This window comes from Ictidomys tridecemlineatus, chromosome 4, assembly GCF_052094955.1.
Source record: "Ictidomys tridecemlineatus isolate mIctTri1 chromosome 4, mIctTri1.hap1, whole genome shotgun sequence".
Classification (NCBI taxonomy): domain Eukaryota; kingdom Metazoa; phylum Chordata; class Mammalia; order Rodentia; family Sciuridae; genus Ictidomys; species Ictidomys tridecemlineatus.
The window spans coordinates 5,011,983-5,034,003 of record NC_135480.1 but is presented as its reverse complement, the minus strand read 5'-3'; the positions used below and the strand labels follow the sequence as shown (position 1 = coordinate 5,034,003).

The 22,021-nt window shown below is 42.0% G+C and overlaps 1 protein-coding gene across 33 annotated transcripts in view; it reads left to right on the top strand.

Moving 5' to 3' along the window:
• Positions 1-22,021, top strand: part of Ppp6r3 (protein phosphatase 6 regulatory subunit 3) — a 135,654-nt gene that overhangs the window by 97,837 nt on the left and 15,796 nt on the right. For 16 of the 33 annotated variants that reach the window (XM_078045462.1, XM_078045458.1, XM_021731721.3 and 13 more), the window contains 7 exons: positions 301-416; positions 1,563-1,648; positions 7,747-7,833; positions 12,570-12,667; positions 14,278-14,332; positions 15,338-15,468; positions 20,743-20,864. In XM_078045462.1, coding sequence (XP_077901588.1) covers positions 301-416; positions 1,563-1,648; positions 7,747-7,833; positions 12,570-12,667; positions 14,278-14,332; positions 15,338-15,468; positions 20,743-20,864 — 695 coding nt within the window. The remainder of the gene's footprint in view (positions 1-300; positions 417-1,562; positions 1,649-7,746; positions 7,834-12,569; positions 12,668-14,277; positions 14,333-15,337; positions 15,469-20,742; positions 20,865-22,021) is intronic. The other 17 variants (XM_021731728.3, XM_040283996.2, XM_021731720.3 and 14 more) reach the window with 5 other exon arrangements.

The window sequence follows — 22,021 nt, the reverse complement described above, 5'->3', positions numbered from 1 at the left end:
TTCTGCCCCCCATTCTTTACTCTTACATTAGACATCAGTGAGAGTACGTTTAAGAGACTATAATTAGTGATTGTTTCGTATATTTTGAGGAGACTGTGCTGTCTTGAGGTTGCGTCTGTTCTTCCCGAGAATGGTTCAGGCCTCCTGGCCTTGCTGCTCAGGGACACTCTTGCACCCTCCACTCCTTGGTTTCTCCTCCTTTTTCTATCCATTTTGTCATTCTCTTTGGTGCCCTGTTCACAGTATTCACCAAGTGTCTGTCATGTGTGGAATATGAACATTTGTCCTTCCCCTTGTCAGGGCCGAGGGAGGAAGACGGCACGGTTACATGGGACACCTCACGAGGATAGCCAACTGTATCGTGCACAGTGCTGACAAAGGTCCCAATAGTGCTGCTGTGCAGCAGCTCATCAAAGGTGAGTTCTCGCAATTTGGGTTACATCTTTGTGAGATCAAGGGTAAATAGAAGTACTTGGTAGCATTTTTAATAGCTGTTTGTGGAGTTTCTTCATGTTTTACAGATTGGGAGATTTGAATGTGGGTCTTCACTGTTCTTCTGTTCAGATTTCTGCCGTCCTTCTAGTAGGTGCTGGCTGGCTTCAGCATGCTGGAAGTGTACCCATTGTTGTGGTTAAACATTGCTCACTAAATTGTTTAAACTTTAGAGTATTTTGAGGTCCCCCCCAACTTATTTGAAGACCTCTGTCTCACCTATGCCTTAAATTCCTTTAACTGGGATACTAAGGCATTTGTCAGCATTTCTTCCATATCTCCATCTTTAAAATGAGGGGTCTTGGCTCCTAAAGGACACTTTTTCCCCTACCATGTAAATGTAATCAGCTTGCAATTAACTTGAAATTAACTGCAAATGCCTTTTAATGGGAACCCGGGCCCTGAATCCTCTTCAGAAAGGGAACCTCAGGGCTCTGTGGACTCTGGGCTTCTGTCCCAGGAGCAGTACTCTGAGACTTCACTGAATATGTGACATGTGATGTCTCTGAAACAGTTACTTCAGAGTGAGCTGCAAAATTATGCCTCCCAGTGTATCCTATTTTTCTCTTACAAATATTTGTTCAAGAGGCTGTTGCCTATTGCATGTGCACTAAAAGTTGTCACCCAGTGATGAATCCGTTCCTTGTCATAATTTAAGTCCTTACCAAGGAGAAATGTCATGCAGTTAAGTGTTCTAGATTATTTTCAGGGAAGTTGTGGCTGAGTGATATGTCTTGTGCCTGTGTGAGTGTGCATCTGTGGATGGGTAAGCCAGAATTGTCAGATGACCCGCTTAGTGTAGTTAGACCTCCAAATCATAGCCATGGTTTTGTTTTATCTGAAAAGTAGTTGTATATCCTTTTCTCTAAAACTTCTCTAGAAGGTTGAATTTCTCCATTGTAAATGCATTCACATGTTAGCTCAGAGGCACACATTGTCTAAGGAAACATTATCTAGGCACAGTTTGAGAAACTAGTCGGGTCCCAGGGTTGGTAAGTCTGCATGACTGTCCTCTCCCATACTATGGGTCATTGTACCGATAATGCTTTTCTTCTTTTCTCACTCCAAAGATCTTCCCGACGATGTCAGGGAGCGATGGGAGACATTCTGCACAAGCTCCTTAGGAGAAACAAACAAGAGGAACACGGTAGATCTAGTACGTTTTACAAGGTTGCATTTCTATTTGTTCTTAGTGCTCTTAAGTCTTTCCCATTTATTCAGAAAAATGTAAAAGATCTTCCATTTGGCCCTGTAAGCACAGGCCACGGATGAGTATATATCTCTCTCTTTGGAACAGAAGTCAGTATTTCTTGCTCATTGTCTAGTTGGCTCCTAATTACCTGCTTTGGATGACAAAAAAGGCTCTAAAAAGCCACCAATTTCTACTTCTCATCATTTCCTTCCATACCCTGCTCCCTAGGCACCTCAATAGCAGCCTCTGCCTTTTATTCTGTGGGGTTTATGTCTTGTTTCAGGTAACCTTGGTGCTTAGAAATCCTAAATATTCCTGTGGGTGTTTTCTAACGTTACTGAGTTTACTCTCATTTTTGGTAATTCCCAGTGGGGGAAATTTTGTACATGACTTTGAAACTCTAGCACTAAAACCCTTAACAGAATTGGTACTGTATAGCCAGGGAATAATGGCACTGATAATTTCTTAAAACTTATATTGGACTTTGGAATGTATTTTTGTTTTTTTAATGCATTAATTTTTAAGGTAAGTATTGCTTTGTTTTTGCTTTTAAAGATAACTAAAGCATTTTCTTTTCTAAGCGTCTGCCAACTGATGAGGTGGCAGCCTTGACCTAGGAGTAGTGCTGTCCAGCATTTAATTTGTCATTTGAAATTCAGGTGTATTCTTAAATTTCTAGAATATAATAACACCTGAACTGTTAGCTTTTCAAGTATCTGGTAGCCTTGTCTGTTGAGAACATAACTGAAAGACAAGAGGGAAGCAGCTCTGAAAGTAGCTGAGCAGCCACGAGCTGACCCATCTGGGGCCACACTCCCTCAGGGGTCTGTGCCTCTGACTCGGTGGACTGCCTGACAGATCTGGTTAGCCTTTTCCAGTCTTGATAGTGGTAGGGTAATTGCTTTTTAAGGTGGATATAGTGGTAGAATTAGGAAGTATGAAAAGTTGTAAGAATTATGAAATAGACCTCACTATATAAAGAGAGCTTTGTGGGACCATGTAATTAAAATGAGCCCAAGGGCTTAGTGTTTCTATGGGAGCTGCATCCCATCAGAGAAACTGAACGTTCATGCTGATACTCTGTGGGTTGTCAAGAAAAGGTTAAGGCATTTTTGTAATTGTATTACCATTTTAGTTAGTTTTGGGTTCCTTTCACTAATCAAATTGATTCAAATAATTTAAGCTGGACTAGTTACCAAAATATCACCTGAGTATTCTAGGTAATCAGGGGTTTTTTTTTTTTTTTTTTTTTTGTACATTAAAATTATCCTCCAGTTCTGTGAAATCAACCATTTAATTTTAGAGGTTCCCATATTAATTCCTTATTAACAATGCAGGCTAAATGGAGTCTCCTTTAAGGGGATTTTTTTTCCCTTGTTATCTTATGATAAAGGAATATTTAGAAATGTTCTGATTTTGTTTGGGAAACTCTTTCTTTTAAAAGTATCCTTTGAATTACTTCAGAAGAAGAAGTCAAAAGTGTCCAGTTAACTTGTTATCAGGCTTTTTAAAAAGACTTCCATCTTGGGTGACTCAGCAGATTCCTCTGGTGAGCAGTTCTGTAGTAAAGGAGGACTTCATTGTAGTCCAGACAACACTCCGACCCCTCATGTCGCCAGTGAATCTGCCGTGTGAGTATATAGATGCGTGCATGTCCCCATGGAGGGCACAGACCCACAGCACCCAGGACAGGTTCAGCCCCTTCTGAGTCAGTCAGTCACAGGCATTTACACCTGTGTTGGATGGAAGGTCACCGTGAGCTCCATCCACCACTCAAGAGTGGAGCACAGTTCTCCTTTGCGCATCATACTTGGCCTACATGTAGATATTCAACATAAAATGAAGTAGGGAGAAGTTGTCTGTATAACAGATGGGTCACATTTGTGGAGCCCTGCTACACTGCTGACACTGTAATGAGTTAGCCCCACTCTCCTATCTTGCTGTCTGTTGAGACAGGTTGGTCTCCAGACCTCTTCAATTCTTTGGTCCCAGAGCATAAGTCCTTCCCGGAGGGAATTTTGCTTTGTATTGTTCAAGGCTGCTGATCTTCCCAGTGTTTGAAGATAACTAGGTGTTAATCCTAGGTCACTAAGGACATTGTAATTGCCCTCTCCAGACTATGTTTTTTGCTCAAAATGCTTTCCAGCTGTTATCTCTGTGGGGTTGGGCACTGTGGGAAAATAAGGTATTGTGAATTAGACTGTAAATACAACTTGATAAATACAGGAGGCTTTACTTGCCCAAGGAAAAATAACAAGGAGAATGCCCCCACATGAAAATAGTGAAAAAAGCACTTGCCCTTCTAACATGTTCATCATGGACTTGGCAGTTGGGTAGTGGATTGCTTATCCCTGTCTCTTTCCAAGTAGATAGATCACATCTACTGCCTTTGCTTAGTTGATTTTAGGATGGCTCACCAACCTGCCTGGCGTTTATTTCAGCTTGAGTTCATATATTGGTATGTTGCCCTGGCTGGTTCTTATTTTTCTGTTCACAAAAAGGATGCATTCATTTATATATTGCGTACTTATCTGTCATGCAGGGTACTGGCCCAAGGACCTTTTCACTTATGTAGCTGTATCAGCCCCCAGCTATGGTTGATTGACTGCAACATTTTAATTAAACCCTGAGATAATTGAAGTGCTTTAGTCTTTCAACCCCATCATGCGAAAATGTGTGCATCGTAGATTCGTACACTGTCGTTATGTTTTTATGTTGGGGGGTTTCTGTAAATTTTGTGTTTTAATTATATGCAAGGACTTCAGTGTTTTTACTAAGCCCCCAAACTATAAAAATAGGCAAGGATTTAGATAGATAATGAAGGAAGTTTTGTACTAACTTTAGAAAGTTGAGTTTCACTCTCTGCTTCTCTCCAATGGGGAAAGTATTAGTCCTTTTTTTGCCATCATTGACAGTGTGTGGAGGTGGTGTAGAGAGATTGGAGCACACACTGTGACTTGCCTGGCAGGAGGTTCAAGTGGAAGCTGGAGCTGGTGTCACCAGCCTTGGGGTGGGCAGATGCTGGGCCTGCAGTGGGGCTACTCGAGTGGTGAGGAGACGAGTCTGAGCTCCCACTGCTCACTGATGGGTCTCAGAGCTTCATTGTCACATCGTGCTGGGGTTTTCCTTGGCAGTCCCCATGAAAGGCACCTATTTTTCTTCTAACAGTTAATAAAGCTAAAATTTTTATCATGAAAGATGGCAACACCTCAGAAGCTCTCTTTGCATGCCAGCAGCAAGTGGGTACTTCACTTCCAGTAGTATATCAGTGTGGCCTGAGTGTTGGGCACTCATTAGGTTTTTGTTGTTGTTTTTTTTTTTTTTTTTTTTTTCATTAGTGGTTGTTGATATCTGTTCTTCAGAAAATGTTTGAGTGCCTTCTGCATGCCAGGCATGGAGGGTAACAGTACTAAGAAGATTAGCAAGGGCCCTGCTTTGAAAGACATAGATAAGAAATGAGTGAGGTGCACAGTGTCATCTGCATATTCCAGATGACAAATGCTCAGAAGCAAACACAGGGAGGGAGTTAGAGAACGTTTAGACAGATGTGCAGTTGAAAATAGATGGTCAAGAGACTGCTGGTTCCCAGTGCCCATGCGCTGGTATCAGAGCACCAAGGGAGAAGATAGAAGACAGGAGGCCAGAGAGGCACTGAATAGCCAGAATGTGTGTACCCTGTTGTCTACAGTAAACACCTGAGATTTTATCTTTTTAAAAAAATTTTAGTTGTAGATGGACACAATACCTTTGTTTTGTTTATTTAGTTTTTTCATGTGGTGCTGAGGATCGAAACCAGCGCCTTACGTGTGCTAGGCAATTGTTCTACCACTGAGCCACAACCCCAGCCCTGGGTTTTCTATCTTAATGAAATGAGAATCCATTAGGTTTTGAACTAAAAAGTGATGTAATTTGATGTACATTTTTGAAAGATCACTGTGATTGCTGGTTGAAAACAGAGTTAGGAGCTGGAGACTGGCCAACTGGCTTGTTAGCATTAATCCACGGGATGGGTATGGTGGTTCACTGATAATGGACTCACTGTAATGGACTTGCACTCACGGTAATGGGCTTGCTGAGGAGCGAAGGGATTGTGAGAGATGTCATGAAGGTGGGGGGCAGATGTGGGTGGCACACCGTGACCAAAGATTTTAGCCAAGAAGAGGAGTAAAGGTGGCACTTGCTAAGATGGAGATTTCTCAGAAGGTGTGGTCCCACAGTGCACCTCTGTCATGTGGGAGCTGAGTGGGGGAACTGTTTAGGATTCTGCATAGCAAGCTTTCCCCCAGGTAAGCTGTGGTCTTTCCAGTCATTCTGTTAGTGTATTCAAACTGGAATGGCTCAGGTAGACTCACACCCTCCCTCAACATGACAGAAAGGTGTGTGCATAGTGTTGCTGTAACTTGCTGAGGAAAACTAGTTTGCTCTTGGGGAAGATCTTGTGAATAGAACTGTGAGGGTGTCACTGGATCTGGCACTTAGTAGTTATTCTGCAAAACTTACTCATCTAAATTGGTGAGCTGATGAACTCTGGTTTTCTGGTTTAAAAAAAAAATACAAGTATGAAGATGTATTGCATCCTGCTTGCATTGAGAGAAGACCCAGTTAGGAGCAGCCAGTGGTCTTGTTCTTCCCCCTTCAGTGCGTCTGGCTTGTTCTATGAGTTGTTCTGTTTTGTGCTCACTGCACGTTGGCTGAGCATGATATGCCCCCAAGGCGCCTCTGAGTCTGCTTGACTGCAATTGTCCCATAAGGTGACAGCTGCCTGGACCAAGCAGCATCCCATACCATGGGCTGGGTTTTCCTGGCCATCCCCGTTCTGTTTCCCCAGCTGTTCACTAAAGTTGCTGAGGACTCAGGCAGACACCCTTCATTGACAGCAAACTCTGCCTCTGATTTCATCAAGCCAGACTAAAACAGTTGGAATGCGAGGGTTTTATACCTTTGGGAAGTTGGGGAGAAGGGGACCAGGTCACTGCAGATATCAGCTTATTGCAGCTGCATTTCACTTGGGCTTAGTGTCTTTTTACCAAAGATGGTCAGACAAAGCAAAAGGAATATAATCTTTAGGCATTGATTTACTGAGAATTTCAAAAGCCCTACTTCCTACAGACCTATGTGGGAGTGTACACTGGGCTTCTTGAACCAGTGTGAGAGCAACTTTGAAAGCAGACCAGGCCAGTCTCTGTAACTCCAGGCTATTAGGCATAGTCTTAAGAGTTGGCAGGTGTCTACTGCTAAACATAGTGTCATTCTCTGCCCAAAACACTTCTACAAAAAATACAGGAGAGATAGCTCATCTTTTCTAGAATTTTATAGACTGTTCATATTTACCACTTGCTGTATAGCAGTTACTATTATTAATTCTGTACTTAGTCATTTGTATATCTTATTTCTAATTGTTAATACATTTTCCCCTAATTTTGTATGACTTTTATGAATTAATAAAAATCACTTATCCATGAGTTGGTGAGCACATTTGTTTTTCCTTAATTTCTGAGAGTTGATTGTGCATTCTGGGGTCTTTATGAGCAAGGAACTGTTGACTCAAAATCAAAGTTAGTGTTTATGGACAGTGCTTTTCTTAGTGTGGGCAGGAAATTCAAATTTAAGTGAAATAGTTATTATATTTAAACCCCACCTTTTTAGTGGTTCATTAGTAATCCCTGAGGATTGCAGTTTTGCCTTATAGGCCTATCACATCATCAACTATTTTCGTATTTCATCTGCACCATTACTTCAGCCTTTCTTATTAACATTTAATTGGCAATAATTATTAAAATAACCATTTAAATGGAGTGACTCGGCTCCTTTTTGTATCTAATTCCTGGTGATGCTGGTGATGAGAAGTGAAGGAACCAGAAGTGGGCCACAGCAAGCCAGGAAGCCAAACTGCGTGTCGTGCCCTTGCTGGTTGGGTGGGTTTGACAACTTAACTGTTACTTTTTTTTCTGTTACACATTGAGAGAAAAACTAAATGTGATTTTTTTTTTCCGTAAAAATGCTGATACAAATGTCCAAAACTTTCCTATGTTAAATAGTTTTTTACATTTTTATGCATATAGGTTACAACCTGCCATATTCATTCATCCAGTGATGATGAAATTGACTTTAAAGAAACGGGTTTCTCACAGGATTCCTCTTTGCAGCAAGTGAGTCATGCCTAAAGCTTTGCTCTTTATTTTTATTTTAAATGCTTAGTTTAGTTGCCATTTGCAAATCACCTTGGAGTCAGATTATGTATTAGAATGTGATTTGGGTTATTAGTTAGGCAAAAGCATTTACAATAGTGAGGGGTTGGGTACGTGAAAGGTAGGTTTATACTGATTTACTTCCAAGGAATGTTTCTTACCTGATAACAGTGAGTGAATTTTCAGGAAAGTTGAATAATGCACCATAGAGCAGCAGTGCGTGCCTTCTCATTAACTGAATAGTTAGCAAGTCATATCACATATGCTATTACACAGACCTCACAATAAGCGAGTTGTTGCTTAAATAGATTCATGTAGTAGAGACTTGTCGATAAGAATAATAGAAATAAGACTTGAAAAATTTAAGTAAGAGTGAACTTTCACCACATCCCTGCACCAGTTGACTCATTAAAACAATTCCTTGTTACTGGTATGTTTCTTTAAGTGCGATATTATAGTAACATACAAATTAAGTTTTACTTGAAGTAATTCCTTGCCACCTCTATCCTTCTGCCCCCCAATTCGACTCCATTTATCAGCTGCTTTTAATTTGGGAGGAAAAGCAGGATGTAACTAATAAAGCAACAAATGATTTTACTTTCCTGCTGGTTATCAAGTTTGGGAACTAAAAAAGAAGCTGGTTAGCAAGTCATGAACTGTTTTATGGGGAAATTGTCCTGAACTAGATGGTCTTGGCCTGTAAATTGCTTTGGTATGACAGCTGAGTTAAGGAGACACCTTCCCCATTCTGCACTGAATGTTGCTTGGCTTCTTTTTTTCTCGGTCTCTAGGCTTCATCTTTTACCAGGGCCTGGAAAAGCATGAGGGGAGAGTTCCCTTGTCTTTTGGCATGCCTTTCATGTTCCAGTGTTTCTGAGGCTAAGCAATCGTTTGGTTTTGATACAAAGGTAGTTTAGCATTCACCTTTCCAAATAGATCTCAAGTGGCATGTCCACACTTGGTTGGCCTCCCTGTTGCTTGACACGGCTGCCCTTTGGTAGCCTGTCTTCTGAAGTTAGAGCCAGAGAGCAGCAGGCCTACAGGGAGCACCATAGAGCATCAGTGCATGCCTTCTCAAAAAGTAGCACCTTGCTTTCATGAAGCACTGATCAGCCAGGTTGGCCCACTGTGGCTGGTTGTGAGGCCTCATGCCTATAAGCAGTCCTGTCTTGTCCCCAGAATTCTCTGGTATTTACCCCAGGAAGCTCTTTGATAGTGGTCTTTCTACTGAAGCACCTGCAGAGTACCAAAATAGTCAATAGTGAGTGCTGTACATTGCTGTACCTCTGGACTGAAGCTTGGTGGTACTAAATGTAAATTGTCTTGGTCGGATGCCTGAAACATGTTTTAAAATACGCTAGTACATTTGGAACTCCCAAATTCCAGAATTAAGAAACAGGATGCCCTGAACTACTGTTGTTGTTTTAATGGTGCTGGGAGATCAAACCCCCAGGTCCCAGCACATGCTGAGCATGCATTCTACCCCTGAGCTATGCCCCCAGCCCTGGAATTCCAGCTACTAATTAAATGTAGAATTGATTAATTTTAGGCAACTAGAAAGTGAGTTTGCTTATTTCTCATGATATGTGATTCCAGAGTCATAATCAGTTCTGAAGAGTTTTCTAACTTTTGTTTTGTTTTGTTTTTACTGATGCTGACTTGTATATAAAATAATCCAAGTCATAAAACTGACTGAAACAACCCTCACCTAGTTCCTGCCCAGTCTTGTGAATTTTATTCACACCTCATAAACCTCTAGAAGTAGAAAGATTATCATTCTTTTCAGACTGACAAGCTTCCATAAGCTTTTCTTTGTATAAGGCAGCTGTGGGTCATTTGAAAATAAGAAGTAAGATCAAAAGCATTATTTATATAGTCACTTATGTTGGGGAGAGTGCAAGTCTAGGTTAATTTGATATTTCATCATCATCATTTTAAGCAGAATATTAGCATGTGTAGCAGCTTAAAATTTTCATTCACATGTGAAGTTGAGCCTTTTGTAGCCAGAGCCCTCAGGTGTAGAGAGCCCAATGAAAGTCATTTTGCAAGTGAAATGGTTATTATATTTAAACTGCACCTTTTTAGTGGTTCATTAGTAATCCCTAGGGATTGCAGTTTTGCCCTACAGGTGATGTTCACATGTCACCTTGTGAATGCCTCACAGTGTCCATGCTGCTGCCTATACTGTTCTGTCCCCAGCCCTTTTGGGTTTCCTAATGTCAACTCCTGATGCCCATTCTCCTGGTTCTGTCTCTCAGAGGTGTGAAGGGTGAGGCCTCTTCCCCTGCAGTGTTTGGATAATTCAGGCCCACACCACAGAAGGGCTCTGGTGATGGTCTGACACTTCTTCCACCTCACACTGCATCATGGGCTACGTAGGCAGTCAGCTCAAAGTGAGATCACAAGCTGGTTTTGTGGCTGGATGGCATTACTGGTAGGAGGTTTGTGTAATGAAATGGATGGCTCACTTCTTAGTGTCTTTGGATAGTTCCAACTTTGGCCAGGTTGACAGTTCTAGAAAGTGTACTAATTGCACAGCTGTGTGGTGCATTCCAGATTTGGAATTCTCCAAGTTCGATGTACTTTTAGTACACCCTTAAGTAGAATACAGTAGCAGTCTTCACTTAGTGGATTTTGCAGCTTTGATGGCTTTATCAGTAAAATCAGGTTTGAAGTGTGGAGTGCTTTGCTGGTTGATTCTTCCTAGAAGCCACAGTAGACCCAGAGCTTATGGAGATGCCTTCTGAGATGCACAGGTGGAGTAGTCCAGACTCACACCTACAGAGTGCACATGGGCGTCTTTGTGCAGGTACAAGTGCATTTGCTATGCACTTATGCACTTACTGTCTACATTCTGATGATGGAGTAAAAAGACAACTGGGAGAGAACCTCACCCTTCTATGAACAAATGCTGCCTTCCTGGTAGAATGACATTCTGGTTCTTTAGCATGTCTTAAAAGTACCAAGCATAAGAAATAATGGCTATAATTCAGAGGAGTTGGTTTCTTTCTTTTTGATTTAATGGATGTGAATGCTGCCTATCATGTTTACCTTTCATATGCCCAAAGTTCAGCTTGTCACCCAGAACTTGTCCCCCCTCTTCTGCTTTCAACCAAATTCCCAAGACTGTTTTCGTTTGCACTCCATGCTTTACCCCATGCAACAAAGCCACCTCTGCAAATATACCATGATTGACTGTCCTGTAGCCAGCTGTCCACTAGCCCCATGCCCCCATGTGCTCACATAATGTAATTTCCATAGGCCAGAAAGGGGGCAGTGTGGAGGTGTGTGTGTGAATAGGGTGATGGTCTTGTGTGAGAGGCAAGTGAGGTTTGGGGTTGTCTGTATCTAGCCAACAAGATGCAGCACTTTCTTTTTTTAAAAATACTTTTTTAGTTATACATGGACACAGTATCTTTATTTTGTTATTTTTTTATGTGGTACTGAGGATTGAACCCAGTACTCACATGTGCAAGGCAAGCGCTCTACTACTGAGCCACGACCCCAGTCCCAAGATGCAGCTTTTTTTCAGACCTAAGCAAAAGATACTTTCCAAAGCCAAATATAAGGTTTGTTTTTTCATTACCTTCCATCTGGATTATCTCTGCCATAATTCCCTGCCACCAGAATGAGCCATCTGGAGTTAATTGTCAGGGCATTTCTGTAGGATGCATCTGCAGGGTGGACTCAGGGCTGTACTCAGCTGTGGACCCTACAAGTCAGTTTGACTTGGTCATGGCTGCCTCCTTCCAGCAAGTGGCCACAGAGGTGAAGCTCAGGTCAGCTAGCCACCCCTCCCGGGGCTGGCCTGTGGGGGACGGCACCTCTGTCCACTGGGCAGCACACGCATTGGTTGGTATGTGTCCTGTTGGTCGTCTGGGTTAGAATGAGGAGGTGGCACTTTTCTTGGTGTGTCGTCGTTCCTGACTCGCTGTTTCTGTCTGCTTCCTCGGGCATGCGTGAAGAGCGTAGGCACTTTCCATGGAGCCCATTAGAGCATTCCCTCATTGTTCAATTAAGAAAGCACACGTGAGCCTGGCACTCACTAGGTAGTGACGTGAGGAGGCAGAACTCGCTTCTCCACAGGCCTCTGACGTCTTAGGCTTTCTTGAGTGCTTTCAGATGAGCTTGAGAACTTTCTGTCCTCTACATAAGGTAGGTAGTGTAGAAGTCAATTCTGTCTCACACTCTGCCCAGTTTCTGAGACTTCAGTCTGTTTTTTTAGAAAATGAACTGTCCCTGAACATTTTGTTTATAAGATCATGATATTTTTCATCAGTCATTTTTGCTGTGGTGGATTGGGTACCCTAGGGATGGCAGGGAGGGTGGGTGGGTGGTCGGTGCTTGTTGGGTCTTAGGGTAAAGTTGGTGTGCCATGAGATGGCTGATGCACCTTATAATTTCAGACTAGCCACCAGATCACTTTTCAGACCTCTCCCTAAAGATGTTTGACAACAGAGGACAGTGTGGTCACTCAGCATTTCTCACAGTGACTTATGCAATAGAACTAATTGTGAATCAAATTTCAAACATGTTTGGCAAAATGTGTCTGAAATTATTTGATTAAAAAAAACACACCAACTTTTAAAGCCATATGGCTATGTAAATAAAATGATTTCTAAAACACAAATGGGCAAATAATATGTAGAATGTCATTAGAATCATTATATCACTGTCACTGGTCCTGGGGTTGCCAGGCCTTTTCTGATTATCAGATGCAACAAATGACGTCCAATTTTATTGACCAGTTTGGCTTCAACGATGAGAAGTTTGCAGATCAAGATGACATTGGCAAGTGAGTATGTCTTCCTTTTGTCACGTTCACTGCCTTTCTCTGTGAGACCTTTTTATGATTGTGATGGATGCTCTCCCTGGTGGCCCTTTAGTTCCAGCATATCCAGCTTTAAGCTTCAGACACCCAGGGCATAACATATCACCCCAGGAAAGATGCACCATCCCCAGGGCTTGAGCTCTATCACAAAGTTTGTTTTTTTGCTAAATTATCATTTTTCTGGGAACCCATGTCCTTATTCTGTTCTTCTAGGTGTTGTTAAGTAGAATTCCCCAAGTCCCTGTGCCTCATTTCCTATCTGGAGGCGTACTCATGAACAGGCTGAGCAAGGTGGTATGACATTCCCAGTATGGCTGGATTGGCAGGGGCAACTCTGCCCTGCGTGTTTTCTCTGCTCTCAGGGTCTCATCGTAACGGACTTTTGGATTCTTCCTGGCAAGAGCCAGACAGTTGCACCACTCATTCTGTAATCAGGATGAGAGAGAGAGAGAGTGAGAATTATAGGTATGGGAAAGAATGAGATAATAGAACATGTATAAGTGACTCACAGGTGCAAATCAGTGCTCTAGCCTCTGACCTTGGGAAAGGACAGCTCTTTGTAAACAGCATTTTGGAGATAAGTTTTAGAGCTCACTGAACAGAATTGAAGCATGTAGGATTTGAATCCTGGGGGGTGTTGATTGTGCCATGAGCACACAGTGCCTGCTGTGTGGCTTGGCGGCAGTCGGTTCTCAGTCATTTGTTGAACTTCAGCCAATGGAGGCTGTTGTTTGTTACAAATTGCAGTTTACAGTATATGAGAAGCTAAAATATTTTTATAGCTTCTTATGTGCCATAAACACACAGTATTGACACAGTGGAGCAGAGGTTCCACTGTAAACAGCAGGCTTTGAGGGCTGTCGGCTGCCTTAAGGATTGGCTTATCTCAATACAGAAAGAGCGAGAACTGTCCTGGAGAGTTACATGTTTAGTCCAGGAACTTTTACCCAGGCTTGTATCCCCCACCTCACCTGAGAGCCTTCAGACCCCTACTTGACCTGTCTGGACTCCAGGAGTGTTACTTAGTAGGAATCCAGATCTCTTTAAAACTTGTTGCTTGGAATAACAATTGATTAGAACAGATCTCTTAAGAATTAAAAGCTTCACCTGTTCAAGAATTGCATTTACAGTTTTATTCACTGTGAATGTTTTCCTGCCTCCTCTTTTCCTGGCTGTGCTTTTGGGGATTGCCTGTGATTGGTATGGATTTAGCTGTAACTGGAGAAAGCCTGATGCCTGACAACATTTCTCTACTTTTTCAGGTTTTAATGTAGTTTTTCTTTGCGAGTATCTTTTTTTCTTGATTGTATTAGTATGGTTCATGGAACTGTGGTTGTTACCATGATATCAAATTCTTTGACGGAAGGCTTTTAGGTTTCCTAGAGGCTATGTCTCAGATTTCCATCCCACCCCTGGCATCCTTAATGCCAAGAGGGGTGCATAATTTATACAAGAAGATTGTTTTGTTCAGTTTGATAATAATGTGAATGCTTTGAATTTAGGAAATTTCATGAATACTGATTCTGGGAGCCTATAGATAATTAACAGTTTTTACACTTATATTCTTTTTACAGTGTTTCTTTTGATCGGGTGTCAGACATCAACTTTACTCTCAATACAAATGAAAGTGTAAGTATAAAAATTTCCTGTTGCAAGTAACAGGGCACATGAAGGGTGGAATTGGGTTTTGTTGGAGCCCGGGTGTGGTTGCCACTTGCACTAGTACCCTCTGTACTCCTGGAGCCCACAGGTCAGATTGACGTCTCACACGTGTCACCTACTCTAGAGGGCTGCCTAGCCCTGCGGGTATGAGGTTGCAACCCTGGCTTCAGTTGTGACTGCGCTCATGAAACCAGGGTCACTTGTGATGGCAGCATAGACATTTGGCTTCAAAGGGAAGGCTGCAGTTTGTCTCCTTTATATTACCAGGAGAGAAACTTGGGTTGGACCAGGGCTCACCTCTTATCACCAGGCTTCTTGGAAAACCCAGGTGCAGCTGCCATTGGAATGAGCTAATCTTTGATTTTAGGGTGATTAGCATGAGAGACTGCTGGTTTCCTTGCTGGTGCGATGAGCTAGAAACAGCAGATGATTAGGACCATGCCACTCATCACTGTGAACTGGACTGGGAGCTGCAGAGGGAGCATGAATCATTTTTCCTTGTTGGAAAGATCTGGGACTGCCTCTTGGGCAGGAGGGAAGTTTACCCACTATGGGGCTTCGACTAGGTGAAAATGGGTTTGAGAGAAGTGTGTGGCCAAGCCACTTGCAAGCAGGCTCTGCACATCTTTCTAGGGCTTCTTGTTACTTACACAGAAGTTGAAATTAGATGCTTACATTTTATTTTGGTGTGATAGACACTGTATTTTTTAAAAAACATTTAAATTTATTTATTTATTTTTTTTGTAGTTGGACACAGTACCTTTATTTTACTTTTTTATTTTTATGTCGTGCTGAGGCTCAAACCCAGGGCCTTGCCTGTGCTGGGCAAGCGCTCTAGACGCTGATCCATAGTCCCAGCCCCTAGACACTGTATTTTAAAGCAAATTGAAAAAACGCAATTCATGGTTACTTGGGGAGAAAACGATAAGATTTTAAATTTTTCTTCTTTTTCTCACTCTTGGTTTTATTTAGGGTAATATTGCTCTGTTTGAAGCGTGTTGTAAGGAGAGAATACAACAGTTTGATGATGGTGGCTCTGACGAGGAGGACATCTGGGAGGAAAAGCACATTGCATGTACGCCAGAGTCCCAGAGGCGATCCAGGTGAAGGAGGGTTTGCTGTAGCCCTGATTGCATGCAGCTCGTGTAGCAGACGAGCGGCCATGGTGAGGAGGAAGCCCCTGTGAACCCAGGGGAGCTGGTGCTGGTTCTCCTCTCTGTAGTGCCGCAGTCACAGCCACACACTGGAAAATGCTGCCAAGTGTCCGATCGGTGTGTCACTTCGTTCCTTTGACTAAGTAGTGTTCCCCCAGTGATAGCAGCAGCTGAGTTATTATTGTCTCAAGTCATTTCCAAAAGTTTATCTTGAAAGACAGGGTCTTAGCAGTGGATACCATCTAGGTCCATCGGGTCTTTTTTTCATCACTCTTGTCACAAAAGTCTGAAGAGATACTGCTTCTGTGTGCTGGCAGTTCTAGTTATATGAGTGCTCATCATCAGGGTCTTCATAGAGCTGAGACGGGGATGAAGAGCAGTAGCTGAACTTTTTAAAATTTACTTATTCTTTCATAAATAGTGTTTTTCACATGGGCTAAAATTCAAAGGGAACAGAAGGGGTATAGAAGGAAAGTAAAGCTCCCACCCCATCTCCCAGGTGTCACTGCCTGGTCCCTGTGTGTGCTGGCACTTAGGTTGCGTCTCTCACTGACTGCCACAGATCATGGAGGATTCTATAATAGCTTAGGCAGGGAAGGGTATGTTGTTCTTGTAATCTAGAGTTGACCTGGAGTCTCATTTATTCCTGCTCTATTGTCTTCTGCATGTTGGTTTATCCCCTGATCACAAGATAGCTGCTGTAGCTTTAGAGTCAGACAGTAAAAGGCAGGTGTTTTTTTTTTGGTGACCTTTTTTTAAAGACAAAGTTCCAGTCAGATTTGTTCGTTGCCATTTACTATGAGGTTTTGGTCCTCATGTGGAGAGGTATCTCTGAGTGGCCTTGCAGAGCACCAGGTGTGGAAAGGGCAGAAGGACATATGGTGGGAGACATGCCTGGGGGAAAGCCCTTGGCCCCCAAGAGGAGCACAGGCTGAGAGGGCAGGGTTGTCTACACAGCAACTCTGTGGAGGTGAAATTGATACACAGTAGGCTGCATGCTAAAGAACTGTGCGTGTGACCCTTGTTGAAACCATCACCCCAGTTAGGACCACAGGCTTGTCCTTCATCCCCAAATGTTCTTTTTTTCTTTTCTTTTTTCTTTCTTTTCTTTTTCTTTTTTTTTTCTTTTTTCTTTTTCTTTCTTTTTTTTCTTTAGTTGTTGATAGTCCTTTATTTATTTTACATGGTGCTGAGAATCAAACCCAGTGTCTCACACATGCCAGACAAGTACACAACCGCTGAGCCCCAGCCCCCCAAATGTTCTTATGCCCTTTGTAGCCCTCCTGTTTCTGAACCTTGTCTGCTTTCTTTTCCTTTAGATTAACTTGCACTTTCAAGAGCTATATAAATGAAGTAATACATTTCACACTTTTTATCTAGCTTTTTTTCCTCAGAATAATTATTTGGAGGGCCATTGTGCCAAGTAATGCATCAATACCTTTTTATTTTTTATTGATGAGTAGTATTTATTAGTTAGATGTACTAGTGTGTATCTTTTCCTGTTGATGGACATTTGCTTTGTTTTTGGTTTTGGATTCTGTCACTTTAAGATGGGCTTCAATAAGTTCAAGATGAATATACTGCAAACCCTAGAGCAGTCACCAAAACAGAGCAGGAGTAATGTTAACAAGCCAAATAGGAAATAAGATCATAAAAAATTCCAAATGAAGGCAGCAAAAGGGAGCAAAGGGCGGTAGACAAACTAACAGTAAGATGATGGTACTCATCATGTTAACTAAGCAAGGGTTTGGGGATTAGTTTTGTGGCAGAGTGCTGGTACAAGACCATGGGTTCAGCCCCCAGCACCAGGAAATAAAAATATAATGAAAGGTAAACACGTCAGATTAGACTAGAAAACAAAGCCTAAGTTCATATGCCTTTGAAACAGTCAGACATGCAGACAGAAACAGGTCAAAGGGAAAAAGGTAAACCACACCAATATCAGTAAAACAAAAAGCTAGGAAATCTCCAAGATTATTTCAAAGGGAAAATACAATAACAAAGTGGTCAATTCATGAAGAAGACGGAGCAGACATAGAGTTGAACACGCAGAAGCCATAGACTGTGGAACAGTTGCACAGCACTGTCCCCTGAAATGTTCCACTTGCACATTTCTAAAGAAGTCTGCCCGACAGCAGAATACTCAGTCCTGCAAGTTGGTGGAATATTTAGCAACAATTGACCGTGTTCAGAGAATAAAGCAAATCCCAATAAAGTCTAAAGAGATCATGTCATTTTTTGATCAACATGGAATTAAATTAGAAATCAGCATCAGAAAGATCTCTGGGAAATCTGCAAATATTTAGAAACTGAGTAACACATGGGTGAAAAGAAATCAAAGGGAGGGCTGGAGATGTGGCTCAAGGGGTAGCGCGCTCGCCTGGCATGCGTGCGGCCTGGGTTCAATCCTCAGTACCACATACAAACAAAGATGTTGTGTCCGCTGAAAACTAAAAAATAAATATTAGAATTCTCTCTCTCTCTCTCTCTCTCTCTCTCTCTCTCTCTCTCAAAAAAAAAAAAAAAAAGAAATCAAAGGGAAAATTTCCACAGTACTGTGCTTAATTTGGGAGATGAAGCTAAAACTTTACACAGAAAATATTCTTAGCACTAACTGGTGTATTAGAAATGAAGAAAGAATAGCCTCAGCTTCTACATAAAGAAACTAGGAAAAGAGCAAATTAAACCCTTGTAAGCAGAAATAACTGATACAGAGATTAGAGTGGAGTTCAGTGAAGTACAAAACAGAAAAGCAGTAGAAAAACTTAGTAAAACCAAAAGTTGTTCTTCATGAAAATCAATAAAATTGATAAACTTCTAGCCAGAATGATCAGGAAAAAAAAGATGATGTTAGTATCAAGGATGAGAGAGGTGACATTAGTCTATATTCTGTAGACCTGGAAGATGTAAAAGATAATAAGGAAATTATGAACAACTCTATGCAAATAAAACCCAAGTGATCTTTTAAAGATGCAAAGTACTAAAACTGAAGCAAAAACACCTTAATGATCCCGTCTGTTAAAGGTGTCAAATTTTTAGTTTTAAAACTTACCACCAGAAAGTAGAAATTCCAGTTCCAGGTGACGTTGCTGTCGAATTCTACCAGACATTTTAGAAAGATGGTAAATCAGTTCTACACAGAAATTTTTGCCCATCTAATTCTTTGAAGCCCCATTAGTGTAGCAGATTACTAAAATTTGGCATTCTTATATAAGAAGAGGAAAGTAGCTAGTAGTTCTCCTGAAAATACATAAATTAAGAGCATAAGGAAATCAGATGCAATAACATGTCGTGACTGAGGTTAACTCCCAGAATGTGGAATTGCTTCAACATCTTAAATTTTTTTGTTGGGGGGGGGGGTGGAAATTGAACACAGGGCCTTGTGCATGCTAGGTAAGCACTCTACCAACTGAGTTATATCCCCAGCCAGCATATTAAAGTCTGTCAGCGAAGATGTGTTACAAAACGATCAGTGTCCATTCGTGGTAGAAACTCAGCAATTAGAAGCAAAAGGAAATTTCTTCATCCTGATTGAAGTATGTAGAAAGCTGCTGTTGGCATTACACCTAGCAGTAAAGACCAAGTAACTTCCCTTAATAGCAGGAATGAGACGAGAATGTCTTCTCGTGCAGCTTTGCTTCAGTATTATCCTTCACTGCTAACCAATGCCCCAAGTGGGAAAGAAGAGAGGCATCTAGATTATAAGGCAAGAAATAAACTGCTCACAGACAACATGACCATTGATGCAGAAAAACTACTGGAATAATTCAAATGCATTTAGCAAGATTGTGTTGTACAAGGTCAATATAATTGTGTATTGTATGACTGAAAGTAACAGTTGAAATTGAAATTACCAAACAGTGCTTTTCATAATGGCAACAAAAATATTAAATATGTTGGGATAAATCTAACAACATGTGTAAAGCGTGTGCACTGAGATCCATTAAATGTAGCTGAAACAAATCAAAGACATATTAATGAATGGAAGACTCAGTATTGTGCAGGTGTCAGTTCTCCCAGGTCCATCTGTAGACTAAGCATGATCACTAGCAACATCCTTCTTAAATTGATGTGGAAGTACAAAGAACCTAGAATATAGAATAGGACAGCCAGGTGACTTTCATAAAGAGCAGCAAAATTGGAGCACTACCACTTGATTTCAAGAGGCAGTAATGGAGACATTGTGATATTTATAAGGAGATAGGGAGTGGGTCTGTGGACAGAATGAAGAGCCTGAAAACAGGCCAGTTTGGCTGTGGATGGGTGTGCTGAGGCATTGCCGTAGAAGCAACAGTCTCAGCAAGCAGTGCTAGGACACTTGGACATCCATGTTCAAACCATTTCTTAACTACAGACTCACAGTAACACAGTGGATCTTATGCCCCAACGTAAGGCAAGAAATCAAAGCTGCTAAGGAAAATGTAGAAAATCACGTGATCTGAGTTCATCTTAGATACGTCTCTAAAGCATAGTACATGAAAAAGATTTAGTAAGTTGAATGTCAAATTTTAAAGCTTTGGGCTGGCGATGTGGCTCAAGCGGTAGCGCGCTCGCCTGGCATGCGTGCGGCCCGGGTTCGATCCTCAGCACCACATACCAACAAAGATGTTGTGTCCGCCGAGAACTAAAAAATAAATATTAAAAATTCTCTCTCTCTCTCTCTCTCCCCCTCTCTCACTCTCTCTTTAAAAAAAAAAAAAAAAAAAAAAAAAAAAAATTTTAAAGCTTTACAAAATCTTCACAAGACACTCAAGGAAAACACTGCACACTGAAAATTCAAGTCATGAATTGGGTAAAGAATTTGCACGCAGAGTTAAGACTTTTACCCAATTAAAAAAAAATACATGTCAAATTTTTAAACGCTCTAAAAATGTGAAAAAAGTTAACAAAGGACAAAATGACAAGATAACACATATGGAAGGATGGTCATCATCCATGGTCACTAGGAAAGTGCAGCTTACCCCATGGTGGGACACACTGCCTGCCTGTTGGAGCAGCCATCTAGATGGTGGTCTGCACCTTCGGGGACCCCAGCTGGGGAGCAGTTGCTGGCTTACATGTGAAGTTCCACCCGCACAACCCATGTCCCAGCGAGGCTGCCTGTAATCATTGACAAGGTGGAAGCACTGTTGATCTTATTTTGTTAGGTGACCTTTTGCTTGTTCTGGATTTAGCTGGTGGCTGATAAACAGCATTAAATATTTCAGTCCTTTTTCTTCGCAGCTCGGGGAGTACAGACAGCGAAGAAAGTACAGATTCTGAAGAAGAAGATGGAGCAAAGCAGGACTTGTTTGAGTCCAGTAGCGCCAATACAGAGGATAAAATGGAGGTAGACCTGAATGAACGTAAGTCACCTAGTTCTTACGTGTTAGTTGTGATGTATTAAATTTGTATTTTGAAAAATAGGCAAAATCAGTCTGTTGTCTGAAGTGGCTTCTGAATGAATAGTCAAGTTGAAGCACACCTGGTGGTATGAATCCCTTGTAGATTTCAGTTCTGGCACCTGGCCTCCCAGAAAGAACAGGTTAGGCTTTGGCCATGGGTGTTATTGTCCAGGTGAGTCTGGCCAGAGGACTTTGTACCTTGGGAAGTCTCCCCTCAGCCTCCACAGACCTGTGCTGTAGCAAAAGGGGAAAACCACAGGCTGGCAGAGATGAGGAAACATGTTTTGTGGAATCATAAATGGAATAGACCAAAGGTCTTCTGGTCCAGAAAGGTCGGTTTAGTGAAGGCTGCTAATGTACACTCACGGGCTGTGTGGCAGATCCCTAGAACTGTTTCATCTGACCAAACTGAAATCTGATGCCCACAGAGCACCCCATCTTGCTTTCTGAAGCTGTGAACTCCACTGCTCCAGGCATTCTCCCTTGTGGGTGGCTTATTACACTCATTGCAGTATCAAGCTTCATCATGTCCTAGCATGTGTAGAATTTCCTTGTAAGATGAGGAAGAACATTTCAGAACTGGTCCTTTGAGGGGCTGGGGTGTGATAAAGGACTTGGAGGAGTCCACGCACTCTTGCACTTTGACTCTAGAACTGGGTGGGGATGGGGAGAGAGGAGAACACCTGGGCTAACTCCCTGGGCGAGCACAACAGGACCCCAGCCATCCGGCGTCCCTGTTGCTTGGGCAAGGCTTCTTTTCATCAGATCTCTGAGTGCACAAGGAGGGCTGACCTCTGATGTCTTTGGGGCTTGTGAACTGTGGAGAACAGTTTCTCACGTTAGACTGGCTCTGGGCTACCTGGGAAGCACTGTCCCCCAGGTGACAGTGGAGAAGTCCTGTCAAGTGAGCTGCACGTGAGTGAAGCTCTGGTTCTAATGGAGTGATTCCTGACTCGGCCTGAGGTTAAGCAGGCAGAAATACCTGTCAGATTTGCTTTTTTTGAGGTTTGAGGTGAGACTTTGAAACATTCAGGTATTATCCCTCCTGGCTGTCACGGAGCTCTGCCATACTCACACAGATTCAAGGACATGACATAACCAAACAAACCCCAACTCAG